Raw genomic sequence first — 20,571 nt, 5'->3', positions numbered from 1 at the left:
AGAAACTGACCCAGTTTAGCTTCAAGCAAAAACGACATTAATCTTCCGGGCCAGGATTAGGTTGACGATTTTCAGAGTGATGGCATAACCTTTCTATATGAGAAAGGCAAAAGATGAATTAGTGATGGAAGTTGCGTTTCGACTTCGTCTCATCAGAGTCCGACACTAACTTAGTGACAGGACTACGCTATCACCGGATTGAGGCTTGCTCCAAAAAACGAATACACGAGTCATCGTTATGTATACTAAACTAATTTCAAATTGAAACTGTTCAGAACTTGTTCCTATTTTCCTCTTTCGTCTCCTGGGTTTGAAACGGATCAATCAATAAATATGATAAAAGATACTAACAGGCCCTTACTCGCGAATACTTTGTTCACAACAGTTGTGCTATATATCTTCTTGATCTTTAGTTCCCTGATCTAGTTATGATGTGGACTAGAAAAATGTGCAGCGTAGTGATTGTTTGTTTTAAATTCCACAAAAACAATCTATCTGCATTGGATAATTGGCAGATATCAACTTTCGCAACCGACCAATCCTCCGAACGACCCGATCTGTTCGACTCGAATGCCCATTTGAACCACTGAAACTTCATTAATCTGAGGAAGCGATTTGTCATTTCCAAGAGCCAAAGTAATTGATCGAGTGAAATAATGAACATTCTCCCAGGTGTCAGTCCTGCACTACTTCCCTGAACCAGCCAACATACCCAAAAGTCAAAAGAGTCGAAAGCTAGCAGAACCCACATGTACCCTCCGTACCAACGAGAATGGACCATATCAGAAAAAGACCACAGGCCCAGCACCAACCCCTCCCATCTTAGCACAAATATATTTGTGCCTGTCCGTAACTCTTTGAAAGCCCAATTTATTCTTAGATTATTTATTGGTTGATAACCAAAAACATAAACCATCATCTACTCAGACCAAACAATACGTATTTCCCTTGCATGTTAAGCTCCGCAGGTATCAGACCCTAGCTTATCAAACTGAACAAAGCAAAACTATTTTTTGTGCACACCAAGTTCCCCCGAATAGTTTTGCACTACCTGGGGGAACTTGACCATATACCCACTGCTCTATTACCTATGCGATGTAATATCCGAACCGGAATATCACAGTATAAAGTTTTATAGCACTAGAAAAATTCCCACGCCAAAAATCACAGGTGGTCCACAGCCAGGACCGGCCCACAGCTGGAGACACTCTCCCATGCAAACGAATCTTGTGTGCTCTTATTACCTTGAACATGTCACTGTAGCAAACGAATGAAATTAGGTTTCAGTGTCTGGCACGTTTTAGGTTGGGAGTCCAAACCACTATTTAATCTATTAATGGATACATTGTTTTAGAAATTATGTGGATACCACATGATGGACGAGCTCGAAAAGCGCCAAAAGAAGTTTCCGCCAGACTTGTGCAATTTGGTCAAGGTATAGAACACCGAGGTACTATAGCTACTGCAACGAATATGATTCAAATATAATTCTCTATGACAGCAAAATCACCCAAAGTTACAATGGAGGAAAACTTCCGGGAATACTGTCTGAATACTACGATTCATGGATTAAAATACGTTGGAACTATCGGCTTATCTTCATTTGAGCGGTATTTCTCCCGATATCTCAAGACCCAAACAACTAACCAATTCTCATCTTGGCAGAATCTTTTTCACAATATCCTTCATCTCGGTGTCGATTCTATCAATCTATTTCATCACCAACGTTTACCAGAAGTGGCAATCGACACCGATTATCATAGGTATGAATCCTATCGCAACGCACATCCGGAACATTCCCTTCCCGGCGGTCACGATCTGTAACATGAACCAGGCGCGTCGTACTGCAGCCGAAAGGATCACACCGAACAGTGTCGAACAGATGGTGCTGGACAGTATTTGCTCGTTGGATGGCGACGTCAACCTAACGAGCTACGAAGGAAAGTGGTCCGTCGTGCGAAAGCTACTGCTGAACGCAACACAGCCTTGTCATCAAATGATTCGGGGCTGTCGTTATGCGCAGAAAGTACAACAGTGTGACCATATGTTTCAGCCTGTACTGACCGATGAGGGTCTGTGCTGTACGTTCAACGCAGTGGATCCTTCGTTTTTGTTACAGCACGAAGATCTGACAACAGAACAAGTGACTGACCCGACCAATCCGTTCGAACCGATCGAGTGGACACCGGAGGGAGGGTTTGTTGGAGTCAGAACTAACAGAAGTTTTCCTAGGGCTATCGCAGGTAAGAAGATACAGCTATAAGATACAACTACTCGTTGAAAAATTATGCATTTTAGGCACTGGTGCACATATGGGTCTGACCGTCATCCTGGACGCCAACGTCAACGACTACTTCTGCTCATCTACCAGTTCGTACGGATTCAAACTTTTACTGCACAACCCAACGGAAACACCCAAGATGGCCGAATACGCCCAATACATCAAAGTCGGCTCTGAAAACCGATTAGTCGTGAACCCGAAACTAAGCGACGCATCCTACCTAATCCGTAAGGTATCACAACCCCAGCGGCAGTGTGTCTTCGCCAACGAAGCCAACCTCTCCTACTACCGGACGTATTCGAGAAACAACTGTGAAATGGAGTGCGAAGCTCGACTGATTCAGGAAAACTGCGGCTGTGTACTGTACTACATGCCGAAGCTTCAGGAAGACACTAAGATTTGCGGTAAGGCCGATGCCGGTTGCTATGAAGAGATCAGATCATCGATCGCATTCACAGCGAACACCAGTCTAATGTGCAGCTGCTTACCGGGGTGTTTCGAGATTAGTTACTCCTCCGATCTTTCGACTGCGCAGCTTTGTGTTGGAAAGTTCAAGGTTCGTGAGAAGCTGTTGACACAGAACGATTCGTATGCTCGGTAGGTCAGATTCAGTTCATTGGTGTAAAAATAACTGTAATTTTTTACTATTATTCAGAGAAAACATTGCATTAATATACATTTTCTTCTCGGAGACATACTTCAGAAGTTTGATCAAGGGTGAACTGGTGGGATTCACGGATTTCCTGTCCAATATAGGTGGTCTGCTTGGTCTGTTTATGGGCTTCTCGCTGATTTCTCTAGCAGAAGTGATCTATTTTATGACTCTAAGACCACTCTTTGCCAAGCGAAGGGAAAAGGAAAAGCAACTAAATCGTGATCGAGATTTCAACCTGTTCTACAGTAATGCAGTGAGTAAAATGCGATTCCGATGTAATCAATTGAGCTATTAATTGAATTCTAGTTTCAGTATCCTCACAAATCCCAACGTCGTGTGCAGTTTATCGATGACGCAAACCCTGTACAGAACTTTCCAAGGCAAATGAAACAATTTGTCGTCGCAATAGCGCAGCAAGCATCCGATTGGCTAACGAGTGTCCTTCGAATTCGTAGAACTTCTTTGAACAGTAACAAAACTTTCCCCTTCTATGAATAATACGATATAATATTGAGGCTAAACCCTATGCACAACGGAATGACGGATTCGGCTTTGTCCTGTTCGTATTACCAGTTTTGTTTGTTTGTTCACTGGGCTTTAACCATTTGGGTTATTTACCAATTAAATAAAGGTGTGGCAATCCCGTTATTATTGAAAGTGTGTATGCAAAAAAGAATGGCAATCAGGAAGTAACTAGTAATGACGACGAGATTAACACGGAATGATATAGCTATGACCTAAGACGAGACATGCAAATAGCAAAAAATCGAACGTCAAATGCAGCCAGCCCATGCAAACTATTTGAGGCAAAAAGAGAGGCTCTGTTAAGCGAACGATAGAATGAACAGAAAAAAACCTGTTTTAATCCACCTATCGGTGCAATTGTGCCTTTCTCATTTCTCTAAACTATGGCTCGGTGGCTGGTTATGTTCAACATAATTGTGGAAATGTCCATGACATTCTTAGTACACTTTGTACTTATACACAATGGCTTGCCAGCCACGAACTTGATGAGCTACGTGTCGACGGTGAAACACTTGAAAGAAAAAAAATATCATATTTCATTAGCCTAATCAGCATTAGATCAATGTTACCTGCTTGCTAACTCATTTTGTCATGCGGGTGTGTGTGTGAGGAGGGCGAAAGTCCCACGAACAAACGACTCCCCAGCTTAATTTGGTATGCTTTGTGATATAGTGGTGGTTTAAAGATGATGGGGTTGAGATGGAGGGTATGAGGGCTGGAGGGGTGATGTACGGGGATTTGAAAAGGAGGGGAGTGAACAGTATAGGGGGGGGGGGGGTAACCCCTCTCCGTATACCATCACCTACGCCCCATTTAAAATCCAGAAACCTTGTGCTAGTAAAAAAAAATAGGTTGACGTTTTTCAGAGTGATTGCATAACATTTCTCTGAGTCTGCATCAAATCTCGACGTTTCATGCACCTTAAAGGCATTTAGCATGAAAAATAAAAATTCTATTTATAATTTTTCCTATAGTTTATATGGGAAATTTCTGTGTGGCCGCGCTCTTAAATCCGTAATTCCGGAACCAGAATTCCGATTGATCCAAAATTCAATAGCAGCCGATGGGAAAGTTGCACCTTTCATTTGAGAATAAGCTTGGGCAAATCGGTCCAGCCATCTCTTAGAAAAATGAGTGACATTATTTGACACATACGCACATATATACACACATACCTACACACACATACCGCAAGATCAGAGGCGGTCAGAGAAGAGTATAAAGTAACAATCCGGGCGGCCAGGGCTGCTTTTAAACGCGAGATAGTGCTAAGCAAGTCCACCTGCTACAAGGAGCTGTGCAGAGAAGTGTGTTATAGCCAGGATCAAGGGTCCAATGACGCCAGCCGAAATGTGCGCTGACAAACTAAAAATGATCGTGGAGGGTCTTTTCCCGAAGCACGACCCAATCGTATGGCCGCCTACAGCGTACGTTGATGCAGACGGTGGAAATGCTGGTGACAATCAAGTTTCCAACGACGAGCTCCTTATTGCGGCAAAAGGGCTGAAAACGAAGAAAGCTCCCGGACTGGATGGTATCCCTAACTTGGCACTGAAGACTGCGATCCTGGCGTTTTCGGACGTGTTCAGGAGAGTCCTACAGAAATGCCTGGACGAAGGCCACTTCCCGGATAAATGGAAGATCCAGAAGCTGGTGTTGCTGCCAAAACCAGGGAAACCACCAGGAGATCCAGCATCGTATCGGCCTATATGCCTGTTTGATACTCTTGGTAAACTTCTGGAAAGGGTCATCCTCAACAGGCTGAGGACCTACGCTGAAAGTGAGAACGGACTATCGCAGAGGCAGTTCGGGTTCCGGAAAGGGAAGAAACCGCTACTGCGCCGTAGTCACGATCGACGGGAAGAACGCGTTCAACAGTGCTAGTTGGGGCGCCATCGCCGCAGCGCTGCACAGAATGCGGGTTCCGGACTATCCGAGTACTGGTCTACGAAACGAACATCGGGAAGAGGTCGATTAGGGTCACGGCGGGAGTACCTCAGGGCTCCATACTCGGCCCAACGCTCTGGAATATAATGTACAACGGAGTGTTAACACTGGAACTGCCCAGAGGAGTTGAGATCATCGGTTTTGCAGATAATGTTGTCCTGACGATAACCGGCGAGACCCTTGAGGAGGTGGAGATGTTGACGGCAGAGACAATAGACATCGTGGAAACCTGGATGGCTGAAGTCAAGTTGCAGCTGGCTCATCACAAGACTGAGGTAGTGCTGATCAGCAACTGTAAAAAAATCCAGCGTGTCGAGATCAGCGTCGGGGGACAGTCCATCCCATCGATGCGTGCGCTGAAGCACCTGGGTGTGATGGTCGGCGATCGGTTAAATTACAACAGCCATGTCGACTATGTATGTGAGAAGGCTGCGAGGACAACTAACGCATTGGCAAGGATCATGCCGAATCACGGGGGAGCAAGAGGCAGCACGAGACGTCTCCTGGCGGGTGTCTCATCCTCAATACTGAGGTATGGAGTACCGGCCTGGGCTGCTGCGCTGAACTCAAAGCGGAACCGGACGAAGTTGACAAGCACGTTTCGTCTAATGGCTGTTCGTGTCGCGAGTGCGTATAGAACGATATCGTCGGAAGCGGTATGTGTAATTGCCGGGATGATTCCCATCTGCATCACTCAGGCTGAGGACGTGGAATGCTACCAGTGGAGATATGAACGTAATGCAAGGAGACTGGTCCAAGTGGACTCGTTGGCTAAGTGGCAGCAAGAGTGGAACAACGCGGAGAAAGGAAGGTGGACCCATCAACTCATCCCAAATGTGTCTGCTTGGGTACATAGAAAACATGGAGAGGTGACTTCCATTTGACGCAGTTTTTGTCAGGGCACGGATGCTTCCGGTAGTACCTGCATCGGTTTGGACACGCTTCGTCACCCCTTTTCCCGGAGTATGTGAACGTGCAAGAGACGCCGAACATGTAGTCTTCGAATGCCCTAGATTCGAGGAAGTCCGAAGGGTATGCCTGGTGTGACAGTGGACAATATCGTCGAAGAGATGTGCCGCGATGAGCGTATCTGGCACGCTATCAACAGAGTGGTTACGAGTATACTCTCCGAGCTGCAGAGGATATGGCGAAGGGACCAACAAAGTACCACCACTGGCTAGAACGCCGCCGGGAAACCACAAATCGGGTTTCGGGACAAATTCCCCGCCGGGCGCCAGCGAACCGGAAGCTACGCCTTACCCGGAATCGCTGGATGGACCTCAGCACCAACTGGCTAGCCCGTTGAGTAGGCTAGGCCATCGGGGACTAGACCGAGTCGACAAAGCGGAGAGCTAAATGGCTCACAGAAAGGTACATCGGGTCGGGAGCAATCTACCGCCGGGGAATTCATGGTAGGGTAGATTCGCCGCCGTGGACTACCCGACAGAATCGTGACGAAAAGGGGAGCTAATTGGGTCACGAGACAAACACCGGTACAGAGAGAAATTCCGTTGCCGGGGAACTCTCAGTCGGAGTAGGATAATATCCGAGTTCATCTCGATAAAGCTGGGAGCTAAATGGCTCAAGGAAGCAGGTATCGGTGTCGGGGGGAATTCCTCCGTCGGGGAACTATCGGTCGGAGGAGTGTGAGTTCATCGTTGGGGACTATCCAAGTAGATCGTGATAAGGCCGGAGCTGAATGACTCACGGAAACACGAGCTAAATGGCACAATGAATCAGCACCTAAACCGCTCACGAGGACAAGAACTAAACGGCGACTTAGATAGATGGAGACAACAAGCAAGAGAAGAGTCGAGAGTTAAATCAAAGCTTATAGGTCGAGCCACTCCATGAACCAATCGAGGCTGTGAGATAGAGAAGAAGAAAGAGGTGCGACGGAAGCAAGAATCAAGGGATAAGTTTCGTTTGGAAAACGTACACACCACGAATATGGCACCCCTATCCCGTTTGCATTGAACTGACATAAGTCAACATCTCAGCGGGCACACAAATTATGGGCCCCACTGACAGTTCAGATTGTTCTGCTCATTTCGCTTGAAGCTCGTTCTGCACTAATCATATACCGTACGGTATAACTCGATCTTTAGATGTTTGTCGAAAAGTGAAAAAATTGGACCGAAAAGTGAAGAAAAGGACCATCCATAAATAACGTAGCATTATATGGAGGAGGGGGGAGTTTTGTATTTTGTGATGATGTGTGACGACAGGGAGGTAGGGGGTCATGCCATGCTACGTAGCTTTTTCAAGGGGAATAACTAACATCGTCGTTCATTTTTTTTTAATTTGCGCGGACAGGGGGGGGGGGGGAGAGTTACCGTCAAGCTACGTAATTACCAGGGGGGTATTTAGAGATTTGTGACGAAATGCTACGATGGGGGAGGGGTGTGCTAAAAATCACTCAAAAATGCTACGTCATTTATGGATCATCCCAAAAGTGTTGTTTTGAACATGTCAGTGAAAAACAAAAACTTTTCGCCATGATACCAACAAATTAAACGAACTGGACCATCACAAAGTTGTGTGGAATGAAATCGATTATGTTTATTGTGGATCGACCTTAACGCGACCACAGTTTATAAAGAACTATTAAAAACTCTGAATGCGACGTTTTAGATCTTGGCTTTGAAATCATGGCGGCGTAGCAGATACCTGGTACACACAGTCTATAAGGTGATGCTGCCGAAGCAGGACGCGCAATTTTCAACGCTGAAAGGACCAGGTATACTGGTGCCGCTTCCAAGCGTGATCTGTCACTTCCGTGAAAAACCTGTTGCACTCGGAGGTGACACTCAAGTTCGTATACGAGAGGAGGACAAACAGGCGCAGAGGTTCCTGTTCAGAGAGATGAAAACCGACGCACCGCAGGTTTATGTTATGGGCGTGGCAACGTTGATTCCACATACTCACCTAGTTCCGCGCAGTTCGTAAGGACAAACAACAAACAGGGGTAGGGTAGAAGCAAACGAGCGAAGTTTCTTCCGTGTGGTTTAAGGTTTCCAGTGATAATACCTAGCAATCACGCTATCAGTCAAACAGTACCTCGAGAAGTTCGACAATGGGTATCGAGAAACGGCAAAAATGTGCTGAAGCAGCATTTTTATATTCAGTAAATACACGCAGTAGTTCGAAAGGTGTCGTCATCATGTATGTGGCACAAGGTGCACCAAATGGTCTCCAAGGATGGCTCCGCTTCCTACAAACGGATCACTCCGAACCTCCGTCCATTGAGCCACGTTGGGGTCGACTATCTAGAGCTTCTTGACGTTGCCATCGCACGTCGTACGAAGAAGTGGTGGATTGCAATTGTTTTGTTTGGTCGCTAATTGCTGGCGAGAAACTACTCCGGATGAAGGTAGAATTGCTGTCATTTATGATGATGGTGTTGCTACTATGCATAATCTCGTTACAGGAGGAGGCAAATTGTGCGCGGGTAAGACGGGTCCCTGAGACAGCCCTAGGACCGTATAGGGTTCTACGCAAGTCGAATATGAATTTAATTTCTATGCATGGCGAAGAAGTAAATCTGGAGAAAGGTTGTCTGCTATGGACCACTGGGATGTATCTGGCATGCAAATTGGTTGCTGATGTTCCTTTCAAAGCTTCCGCCGTTCTTGTTCTATGGATAAAGCGACAACGATATAGCATCGTTGAAATTATCGGAATCAAACAAAAGAATATAATAGTAACGATTTATTGCGTGTTATCCATAATGTTTAGCACCCAGATTGAACAGATTGCTAAATAGCGTTTGTGCCTATCACAGCATGGTATACCCAAAAGTAACTAGCTATTATAACGTAGCGATTTTTTTCTATTTTTTCGAGATCGTCTAATTTGTCATTTATGCGTTCGAGAATAAAATACAATTCAGTAATGAACCCAGTTAACACCAGGTCTCGCTACAATTGGCACTATTTAAAAAACTTCCGATAGGTTTCATCCATCACGAAGTCCACTCCGCGATCGATGGGGTGAATGATGAACGGAATCGCCAGTAAACCAATAACAGTTGGTGCCCACTTCCGCAGTGGCCCTTTAACTTTACCCATAGCGAGGGCCTTCTTCGACATCCAGCAAATTCTGGAACGAAATCTGCAATTAAAGAAGCAGTCCTGGGGAAGAAACGCGCGTCAAAACTACTCACCGATTGATGGTGTAACCAGGAATAATAACTGACGCCAACATTTGCCAAATCAAGGTGTCACCGGTTGCAATTGCTGCCCCACGTGGGCCACCGCCCAGTACTTCTGGTTTCTAAAACAATTTTCATTAGAACATATTGATAGTATTCAGAAAATAAAATATTCTTCGTTATATTAAGTTTCTCACGTAATTACTGGAATATAGTCCGCAAAATAAATGAAAACACTCACCTGATACTGCTTCTTGGACTTGTCCGCCGTATCCGCAAGTACATAGCAAATCGCGACACCGTAGCTAGCGTGAACGAATATCTTCTTTGTGATTGGACGGAACGCCTCCCCGACCTCATTTGCGTACCCTAAAAAGTAGCGTTTTGGAATTCAGTTTCATGTTTACAAGTGCTAAGTTCTAGTAACTGTGATGATGTAACAATGGCTCTGAACGATCTTGGCGCCACACGGGATACACATCCCAACTTACCCAGATAACGCACTGGTGTATCACGGTAGAGGTCCTTTTCAATGACTGACATCGATAATAGTATAATAGACTATAGAAGAACTACGTTTGAGCCGAAAATTCGAAATATAATATATAAATAATATCTCAATCCGATCCGAGTACAAACTCTTCTTATCAAATTCAAATTGCAGTCTGTTCTGTTGTTTAAATGGCAAAAAATGACATTTGGCGTTATAGGTTGGCGGAGTACTATAAACACGCTTGTTTCATTGTACTCATTTTTAAGATAAAATATTAGATATACACTCAGAATTAAACGAGAAAAATAATTGAGAAATTCGCTGATCCCTTCCCGACTAGAAATTTACAATAATTTACAATAAAGTCTAAAGTTTCGCTACAATAATTGTCATTGTAATTGTTTATTGGGGGCTTTAACCAAATGGTCATTCGCCCTTTCGCTACAATACAAAACAATAAACTTTAACGTTTCTACAGTAAATTTTAATGAAAATCATTTCATCTACTTCCTTCCAAAAACTGAAGCTAGATTTTCTGTCACAACAACCAAGGCCTGCTTACCTAAAATCGTTCTCTCGTTTGATATTATTGCTACAAGACAAAAACAGGATAAAGCTTGAGGGAATTTATACAAATATTGAATACAATTATTTGTTAAGCCAAAGTTCAATATTAGTTTACTATTATATTTATACTACACGGTTAAATAAAACAACCTGCAGAAAAGTTCTTTTAACTTACTTTTGAGTTGTGCGTCGCTTTCGCACTTATTAGTGTTGTCAAAAACAAAAAGAGAGATTCGACTCAGTCGAGGTCTTCCGTGGAGGAAGGTACTTTTGAGTTGTTTGGGGTGAACTCAAAATTAGGTAAATTCAACTTAAATTTGAGTATAAAAAACCTATCAATGAGTTGTAATTTTTGCCGTGGTTAAATGGAAACTACCTTCAACACGGTTTACCCAACGACACGACTAGACACTTGCATTCCGAAACTGTATCTCAAATCTGACTACCCCTCAGTGACTCAGGTAACTGGAAATGTCAAATTTGATGTTTGCTTAAAATATTCATGAAACTAGCAGCTCTGACGAATCTGTTGCTATATTTTTTCTAATAACAGTAACCCATGGTTACAATATTGTGATTATAAATAAACTGGTTGGAATCTTCAATACTTTAAAATTAATTTTATGATTATTGGTGAACAAATAAGCTTCCCGGCGCCGAATTTGCTCATTCCAGAGGTCAATTAGCTTGGGTGCGGAGAGAAAATGGTATCAGCTAACGAGAATCAACTGCGCTACGATGGCCGAGTGGTGGTCGTTACCGGTGCCGGTGCTGGTCTAGGTCGCGAATATGCCTTGCTGTTCGGTTCCCGCGGTGCAAAGGTTGTGGTGAATGATTTGGGTGGCAATTTTCACGGTCAGGGCAAATCGAATGCAGCCGATAATGTGGTACAGGAAATCCGAGCGGCTGGCGGAACCGCGGTTCCAGATTACAACTCCGTAGTGGATGGGGATAAACTTATTCAGACTGCAATGGAAGCATTTGGCCGTGTTGATGTTTTGATTAACAATGCTGGAATTTTGCGAGACAAGAGTCTTGCTCGCATTTCCGATGAGGACTGGAATCTTATTCATGATGTGCACTTGAAAGGTAGTTTCCTAACGACGCGAGCTGCCTGGGCGATCATGAAAAAACAGAACTATGGTCGAATAATTATGACATCCAGCAACTCCGGTGTCTATGGAAATTTCGGCCAAGCCAATTATAGTGCCGCCAAACTAGGATTGGTCGGGTTAGCCAACACAGTCGCAATCGAGGGAGCTAAAAATAACATTCAATGCAATGTAATCGTTCCAACGGCTGCGTCAAGGATGACCGAGGGAATACTTCCAGAGGTTTTGTTCAATGAGCTTAGTGAGTTTCATTGAATTTAAAACTGGCGAAGTAAATTCATTTTTTCTTTGATTTTCAGAACCTAAATTGATTGCTCCGGTCGTTGCTTATCTGTGTCATCAATCCTGTCAGAATACGGAGGCAATAATTGAAAGTGCAGCTGGTTGGGCCACATAGGTCCATTTTGTTAGGGGAAAAGGATCAATTCTTCGTACATCAATCGATGATGATGTTACACCAGAGTATGTTAAGAGTGTTTGGAAACATCTTAATGCCATCAGTGAAACCAGCATATCTTTAGTAGACGTACTGGAAAAGTTACGCGAGGGAAAGCATGCCGAAAATTCCGTTACAGAAACATTTAAGTTTAACTTTAATGTTGTTATAGCGCATTGCGCACATAATAAGTGCGACTAAAAGTGCGGAAACGTAAATAAAACAGCGCTTTTACATTGAATTGTCTTGGTGTCTATTACGCACTTATGTATTATCCAACTGTGCAAACGTGAGAATATTTAGGTCAAAGAGAATCCATTTTTCGCTCCCGATAGTTTACTTTAGTCGCTGCTTGCTTCGTCCGCTTCCTCCTCTTCCTCAGCGGATTCACTTGCCGACGCTTCTGATTCAGGTTCCGAGTCGGATTTTTCAGATTTCTGTTGAATAAAAATAATCAAATAAAACATTTCGAGCACAGTTACACTACACTGATGAAAAAAGGCTTAAGAATTTCTTAAGTCAGGACTTATGAACCTGCACAATATTGATTCCATTAGACGATTATGTATTTCATAAGTATGGCTAATGGAATTTGTTTGCGGGTTTTATGTTTATCTTAACATTGTTATTGTGAAAATTTCATTTCAGCATAGTGAAAATGAAAAACAAAAAACTATTGTTGGAAACGGACTTATTCTGGCACTCTGTTTCAAGTTGGTGGAATCAATGTAACTGTTGTTATCTACATTTTTTAAACTTTTTGCTTCATAAAATTTTGTTTATTTTGCAGAAAATAAATATTGACACAACAGAAGCATAACTAGTACTTAGGCGATTGTGAGCTCCTTTGGAAATATCAGGTTTCTTCAAACTCACCCAGCAAAATAACTCAATGTAAGCTTAGCTAACAATATTTTGTTCTTAGAAAAAAAACAAATATTAGTATTTATTTCTTTTTACGATCCAAATGCATATAGTACACCTATGAACATCAAAGAAATTCCTATATAAAATTCATAAAGCATTTCAATGATTTACGTGGGTATATCGTATAAACCTCTTAAGAATGTCTTAAATATTTCATAAGTACCACTTATGAAATTCGATAGGGACTGAATGGCAAATTTTCCTTTCACTCATAAGTAAAACTTATGATTTCCATATGGGAAACTTGTGGCGCAAAATTCAAATAAAGCAAAGCTTACCCGATAAAAGTTCCCGGTCCGGTCAGCTTTCGGTTTATGATGACTTTCATAATCTTTCCGAGTACTTCGTACACCGGTCCAGCGAGCTCTTTAGTAAGTTTATCCTCATAATTTTCCTTCAATTCCACCTCGGTGAAGGGTAATTCGATGTTTGTTTCCTCGTCCATCTGGAACAGCGTCACCAGAAAGTGGTAACGAGTTTGACCCTGCTTTGTCGGCGGATCCAACGAAATGACGAAAAACATTTGCCGGTTGTCCTTATGCGGCAGCAGGAACAACCGCAGCACCGACGACGTCGGAATCTTAAAATCATACGTCTTACCGTGCAGCTGGAAAAAGCTCTGGAATACTTTAATGTCGTAGCGACCGCGCGGTATCAGGCAATGTATCTCTCGGAATATAGCAATTGCGTCACCAGACGCAGAAATTACGGAAGCCTGCCTCATCACCTGCTCCTGGAATGCTTCGACAGGGTCAATTTCAGCCGATTCCGCTGTTGGAATGTGGAACCGCATTTCCATCAAATTCACCGGAGCTTCATCGTTCCGGTGAAATTCGACTGTAACTTCGTTCTTTCCGGCATTACACTGGGAAACATGATTCAGCGGGATTTCAAAGCTTGTCTTTCCTTCCACATCGAACGAAAGAACGCTACTTGTAAACATAAAATGGTTGCTATACAGCAACAGAAAATAAAATAAACAAAAAGTGTTGCTGAAAAAAATATTTTTTGGTCGTATCGAGGGGCGACTCAATGAACTGGTAACTGGCGGTAAATTACTCGCACACTTTCTCTTCAAAAGATTTCATGAAGTTTCAGGTCGTGTCGTTGGTTTACCTAATTTTAAGTTCCCCCACGATACCACGAGATTGAGTCAAAGGAACTCAATTTTAGGTAGTTTTTCGTTTCCGTGTATCTCGTAAATCCTACAGTACACAGAAAAAAAAATTGGTAAAAGTAAGAGTGTCCCGCTCTTAGCAAAAATCAACCAGCGCCAACTATTAGGTTGAAAGTAAAACTTTTAAATTAATCAAACATAATAATCAAAGTAAAAGTTTTACTTTTGAGCAAATGAAGAATAGTAATCAAAACAAAAGTTTTATTTTTAAACTAATGGCGATTTCGCTTGAACCTGAAACCAAATACAAATATGTTAATACGGAATGCTCTAACGATTTTTCAAGGACACATTTTATAACCCAGGTACACCGATAAAGGTACACTGTCAGAATGACAGCATACTTTGATGAAATATTGTCAAACTAACAACACAGCTTTTGGTTTGTTGTTATGTTTGAAAATTTATGACTTTTAAATGAACATGCACTCGTAAGCCGAGGTTCGTTCAAGCACAACCGCACAAAATCAAAAACTTGAAGAGCCATCCGGTGCTCCTGCTTCCGATAGTTTAGAAAAAGAAGATATATTCAGTGCTTTCGCCAGTCACAACAAAAAGGACCAATTCGTGGAACTTCTGCTATTGCTGCTGATGCAGCTGTGGCTACTCCCGATCCCACATCAGTTGCGGCCCCGTCGCCGGTTGTCACCCCAAAAGCAGTTACTCCAAAAGCGGTGACCCCGGTGAGACAACCATCGGAGGAAAGGCCGAAACCGGTAGAAGCTTCTTGCAGTAAACCTGCTGATCAGTGTATACAGGCGGAGAAATTATTCAAGCAGTTTGGTTTGGATGCTTGGTTCAAGCCGAAGAAATTGCACCCGAAAGTGGAATCCCTGATCTACTGGCGTGATGTTAAGAAATCAGCAATCGTGTTCGACAGTGGCCTAACAATCCTGCTCGCCATGTCGCTAATTTCGTTGATCAGCGTTTTCTCGTACGTTTTGCTGCTGGTCCTGTTCGGAACCGTTTCGTTCCGAATCTACAAGAACGTACTTCAAGCCGCACAAAAGACCTCCGAAGGACACCCGTTCAAAGAATACCTGAACTTTGATTTGACCCTATCGCAGAAGCAAGTACAGAAGCTGACCACGGTTGCTGTAGCGCATGCCAACGCTCTGCTGTCGTTTCTGGTGGAAGATGTAATCGATTCTATCAAATTTGGCGTTGTCCTTTACTGCTTAACATATTCGGTGCCATTTTTAACGGAATAACGTGTCATCATTGCATTCGTTGCACTATTCACCTTGCCAAAGGTCTACGAAACTAACAAGCAGTCGATTGACGCTTACTTGGTCCTACGTACTTACTTCGTCAGAAGCAAAATTCAGGAAATCACCGAAAAATTAAAAGTGGCCGTTCCTTTGGGAAAGAAAGCCGAATCAGATAAGGAGAAATAAGTTGATAGCTTGTAATTGTAAAAACCCTTTTATTTTTTTTAATTTAACATGATAACTCTTAAACAAGGGAAAAGGCTAATGCAACCAACCACAAACTCTTAAACAAGGGAAAAGGCTAATGCAACCAACCACAAAATAAGATGTGCAAAACACTTACGAAAATCGTATATTTTATTTTGAAATCAATTTAATGGAAATATATCCGTTTTAATACCAAGTCATAGTGAAGCATGGATTCTAGATCAACGACTACGTTCTTACTAAGGAAAACCATGTTGACGACGCGAAAAATAATAAATAGATGAAGAACAAAACTATTTCTCCTTTCCGTTTCATTTGATTTAAATGCCATGATTTCTGGATGAGATCCGCGAATACACACATTTCAGAAAAACAGGACGCATATAGTCATTATATTAATCTTTCAACCAGTTAAACGGAGATGAATTTAGCACTTAGTACCAAACAGATAGGATGAACATTCAGCAAAACACACAAGTCCAACTAAGGATCGTTTTGTTGAAGAGACAGTACTAAAAGTAGCGAATCAAATTTAATTGTGTTTTTGATTTTGTTCAAATCTTCGGACAAGGGATTAATAGTTTTGTTCCAATGCACAGATGTTGTTGGCTTTTGAAAGCACGATTTTTTCAACGGTTCAGCATGTGTTTAAGGTTGGGCAGAGAATGGGCAAAAATCGAAAACGAAAAAAGCAGTTTTGTTTTCAACACCGTGTGTTAGATCTTCATAGAAAGACACCGTGTTTTAGATCTTCATAGAGCTTATGTAGAATGTTGATACAGTGCTGCTGATTGATTTTTTTGAAAATCTAACACGCGGTATGGAAAAAAAACTGCTTTTTTCGTTTTCGAATTTTGCCCTTTCTCTGTTCAACCTTAACATAAATGAAATAAGTGGTGATTATATTTAGCACGCTTCTTTTATCAGCCCACTCCTCCGTCTCTGCGGCGCTATTCTCACAGTATTTTGGTATTCTCCATCGGGCCCTGCGTTATGATAGTTATTCTCGTCGTCGTACCCATCAATGAACGACGCGTCGACGTAGGTGCAATTATCATGACCAGGAATCGGCGCCAATATTACCCGATTCTTGTCGTAAGGAGCACACGTGGCGGAACGGTTTTTCGGCTTATTGTCCTCACTTCCACCGATGGCAGTCATCCTTCGAGTATCCTCTTGGAAGGTTTTGATTTGCTGAAAAGATCAAATATCTCCGGTCAAATATTTCGCCTTGGCGAAGGAAATATTTCACCACCTACCTGGTATTGTGCTTCCAACTTGCAAATATCCGGATTATCTGCTGATGGCTGTTTCAGACTGTCTACTGCTGTGGCTAATAATTTTGAATCAATTTCTGTGTCTCCAAAGTACGCTAATTTGGTGAGGGCTCGATATAAAAATATGAATTGTTTCTGCGCGAGCGGAGAAAGTTTAATTCAGTGACCATTTTTGTTTACTGTCAGATTAAAACTTACCAATGACTGTACGAGAAAATTTCTTTGATATCACATATCACAAATTGTGTTGAAAATGGACACTTGACCCTCCTCGTTCAGCTGTTGCATTAGGGTATTCAACGCAACAAACATACCCGTCCGGCCGACACCGGCACTGCAGTGAACTAGAATTGGGCCCCGCTGCAATGAGTATTCGGAGTTAATGAGCTTGATGAATTGGGGATGCCCTGTGGGTGCTCAGGAGCCATAAAATCGTTCCAGGTGAGATAATGGTACTGGGAAATGAATCGTGTCTCTTCGACTTCTTCACCGGCTGAATCGACGTTTCGTTTCGTGACCTACAATGTAGAATAATTTATTTAATCCATTTGCTAAAAATCTATAGTTATTCGCAACCAACCTTCAAATTCCTAATGATATAATCCGCGTAATAGTTATCCGGCATGAACGTTATCATAATGTCTCCGTACTGGGTAGAATCGTTGATATTCTCCGGTCAATATTTGGCGCACTTCGTTTTATTGTACTCCGCCAGGTTAGTCAGCATCACAATGATCTCCGAATGCTGCTCCCAAATCATTCGCCAGAAATCCACAATAGTGCAATCCATTGGTCCCTGCGCGCAGATAAACTTCTTACGCTCCTTATAACCAATGACGAAACTCGCATTGATATAATCCGACCCGGACAGTCCGTTCATCGTCGACAACTTTGCGCGCGTCTGATCGTAAGACTTAATATCCGGGTAACGATTCTTGTGAGTGTTCTCCTTCAGATCGGAATTCTTCGTCGTACGATCGGCAAACTTCTCCGGCAAAAGTTCAAACTCGTGCTGAAAACCATAGTCGGAATCCTTGTGCTTGTCAAAGTAGGATTTCGATCAATCTTCTTTTGAAATCGGCGGAATTACTGGTGGTTTGACACACACCAATTCAGCAGCATATTGTTTTGTAAAATTACTCGACAGGATGTTGTAAGCTCAAATTTTTATTTTATTAATAAGAGCAAATGATACCAAGGATACCGATTGTTTATTAGTGGTTCGGAAATGAACGAAAACAGCACACTTTGATTTGGAAACCTTGCCAGTTTCATTTTTTTCGCCATATCGTACCTGTCAAAACGAAACAGACGAATTGTGTACTTTGTTTGTTCGGTGAGCCAAAAATTGATTACTCGTTTGTATGGGACCATGGCGTATTTAATTTGTATTTGCTGAAACTGAGTCAGGTTCTAACCCCAACCGCTGTCAGTTCATACATTTTGACAGCACTTGGGGTTAGGAACTGACTCAGTTTCGCCTCAAACAAAAACCACATAAGAGTTTGCGTTGGTTGTTTTTTGCTAAGAAAAACTCTTATTTCATTTTCTTAAACATTTTTTCTGTGTGTATGTATCTTAACATTTAAAAAATTGACTTTTCCCACACCTTTTTTGCTCAAAAACAGTAGCATTTAATATGAATTTATTGTATCATTTTTCGCTTGACAGTAATATTAGTTGTTACGGGAAGTTTTATTGTAAATCTACTGAGAGAACTCTGCGTCGAACAATGTTAAATCAGTAATAACCATAATATCTATTGTTTTGTTTATAAGGTAAACGTAAAAGGTAAAATTTTTATCTGGTATACCCTAATAAACATCGTTTAATTTAAAAGCCCAACGAACTGTTCAGAGTATCTTTCAAACAATATGTGGAATCGTTATATTTTACGGGTTAAAGTTCGAGTATTTTTTGACGTAGGACTACTTTTTTGTTTTCAATATGGGGGTGCACTTTGCAAATTCCACAAAAATGGTATGTAACGAAAAGTGGTCCAATTTTAAACGCATATAATTCAACCATCTCACGATAAATTTACAATTTTTTTGCGCATATCGCCCCGAAATACTTCCAAATTCAAATATGATCGAACTATTTAGTTTAATCATAAGACCCTATGGTTGAATAGTATTTTGATTGCTTTCGTATAGCTTTCAGATGGTTAACAACATCACCTTGATGTCAACGAGAAAGTTACAGGAAATGTTATGAGCCTTTCGAAAACTTATTGTTGTTGATGGAGAAACGCGAATAACTTCTGAAAAGGTTGTAATAAAACAAAAGAATTGTGTTGTTAAAACAAAATTTGAAATATCTCGAGAACTACTACATTTCAGAAAATTTTTGTTATGAGCATTTTGATTTAAAATAGCGTTTAGAATTATATTCAAAAATAAAATTGTATTTTTGACTGCAAATAGTATGAATTATCAAAATATGTCGAAAGTTGTTGTTAGGAAATTTTTTTATTGAAAGCTTCTGCATGATCCAAAGACACTGAAAAGGTTTCTTTTATGTCTGTAAAACGATAAACATTAGATTTTTGACATTTTATAATTGGGTAATTCGAATAACTTAAAAGGGCATAATCACGAATTAACTGTTTTTGTAGGAGCAAAATACCAAATATCTCGAAAACTATCGCATTTTAGAAAATTTAGAATTATATTTTGTAATAAATTTATAGTTTTGTATGTCAATTAGTATGAAATTTAAAAACATTTATAAAGTTACTGTTAGAAAAACTTTTTTACCGATAAGTTCTCCATCGTACAATCACATTCAACATGTTTCTTTTCTCTTGAGGTTGACAAAATATAAAAAAATCAGAAAAAATGGGTTTTTTATAATTTAAATTTTTAACACAAATTTTTGTTTTTATGAAAGATGACACAACATTTTTTTCAATGTGTATTTTTTTCGGACATAAATATTCATTCTATGAAACTCGTTCTCAAAAAGTTTTGCTGTTTAAAATACAGTAATCGAACCATAAAAAAATTGAAATAATGCACGTAGAAATGTTTACGCCCTTTTGAAAAATTGCTCTTGAATCAAAATAATCTTACTGATTGTGGAAAATGTTGAGTCTTCCATGCCGATGAAATGTATAAAGTTTCATAGAAATCTAAGATGGTCGGTCAGGATTTTAATTATTTTCGGACGGATCTTCGTGGAATTCCTCAGTAATAGTTACTCCGAGTTACTCTGACTAATGAAAAGCAGAATAATCATCCAACCAACCATCTAATCCTGCCGATTCCTCTTGTTCATTAAATCTATTGACCTTTCTTTTACCGTTGAAAAAGCAATGATACCGGATTATTTCGCCAGGAAAACAAAAAAAATAATCGCAAAACCCGATTGAGGTATATTGTGAGGGAAACAGTTTACAGCATTTTTACACGAATTACTCAAAATATTTCACTAGCAAGAGATCAACTTAATAACGACAAATGTTTCCACCTTCCCCTTCATCTTGATCGCTGTCAAACGTTGTTTTCATGTTGGCAACCATGGGCTGTTTATATTTTTACGCCTCGCGCAACGTTAGTGTGGGTAGTCAATAATCACCCACACAAGCGACTGTTTTTGTGC

General features: G+C 41.4%; 2 protein-coding genes, 1 long non-coding RNA gene and 2 pseudogenes across 3 annotated transcripts; 3 read left to right on the top strand and 2 right to left on the bottom strand.

The window, feature by feature from the left end:
* The first annotated feature begins 1,494 nt into the window (after positions 1–1,494).
* Positions 1,495–3,473, top strand: LOC131681129 (pickpocket protein 28). The gene is made up of 5 exons (XM_058961839.1): positions 1,495–1,610; positions 1,666–2,243; positions 2,299–2,878; positions 2,937–3,189; positions 3,243–3,473. The coding sequence occupies exons 1-5, from the start codon at positions 1,495–1,497 to the stop codon at positions 3,432–3,434; spliced, it is 1,719 nt and encodes a 572-aa protein (XP_058817822.1). The 3' UTR covers positions 3,435–3,473.
* Positions 3,474–9,106: 5,633 nt separating this feature from the next.
* LOC131685849 (mitochondrial fission process protein 1) lies at positions 9,107–10,225 on the bottom strand. Its single transcript, XM_058969845.1, has 4 exons — positions 10,053–10,225; positions 9,803–9,930; positions 9,574–9,683; positions 9,107–9,509 (listed from the first exon to the last, which is right to left on the bottom strand). The coding sequence occupies exons 1-4, from the start codon at positions 10,102–10,104 to the stop codon at positions 9,341–9,343; spliced, it is 459 nt and encodes a 152-aa protein (XP_058825828.1). The 5' UTR covers positions 10,105–10,225; the 3' UTR covers positions 9,107–9,340.
* A 1,021-nt stretch (positions 10,226–11,246) lies between these two features.
* LOC131681128 (peroxisomal multifunctional enzyme type 2-like) lies at positions 11,247–12,370 on the top strand (annotated as a pseudogene).
* A 377-nt stretch (positions 12,371–12,747) lies between these two features.
* On the top strand, positions 12,748–15,670 carry LOC131682225 (reticulon-1-A-like; annotated as a pseudogene).
* Positions 15,671–16,806: 1,136 nt separating this feature from the next.
* On the bottom strand, positions 16,807–17,240 carry LOC131683232 (uncharacterized). Its single transcript, XR_009304441.1, has 3 exons — positions 17,167–17,240; positions 16,951–17,103; positions 16,807–16,885 (listed from the first exon to the last, which is right to left on the bottom strand). It is a non-coding gene; the product is annotated as an uncharacterized LOC131683232 (long non-coding RNA).
* Between the last annotated feature and the right edge of the window lie 3,331 nt (positions 17,241–20,571).

Source organism: Topomyia yanbarensis, chromosome 2 (genome assembly GCF_030247195.1).
Source record: "Topomyia yanbarensis strain Yona2022 chromosome 2, ASM3024719v1, whole genome shotgun sequence".
NCBI lineage: Eukaryota > Metazoa > Arthropoda > Insecta > Diptera > Culicidae > Topomyia > Topomyia yanbarensis.
The sequence above is the reverse complement of the archived record's forward strand: the minus strand, read 5'-3'. Positions and strand labels throughout refer to the sequence as shown.

Coding starts and splice junctions, on each gene's coding strand:
- LOC131685849 (XM_058969845.1), bottom strand. CDS start 10,104: ATGTCAGTCATTGAAAAGGACCTCTACCGTGATACACCAGTGCGTTAT. Junction 9,684..9,802: donor AGTCCAAGAAGCAGTATCAG/GTGAGTGTTTTC, acceptor AAATTGTTTTAG/AAACCAGAAGTACTGGGCGG. Junction 9,510..9,573: donor CCTGGTTACACCATCAATCG/GTGAGTAGTTTT, acceptor ATTTCGTTCCAG/AATTTGCTGGATGTCGAAGA.
- LOC131681129 (XM_058961839.1), top strand. CDS start 1,495: ATGACAGCAAAATCACCCAAAGTTACAATGGAGGAAAACTTCCGGGAA. Junction 1,611..1,665: donor GGCTTATCTTCATTTGAGCG/GTATTTCTCCCG, acceptor TCATCTTGGCAG/AATCTTTTTCACAATATCCT. Junction 2,244..2,298: donor TTTTCCTAGGGCTATCGCAG/GTAAGAAGATAC, acceptor TATGCATTTTAG/GCACTGGTGCACATATGGGT.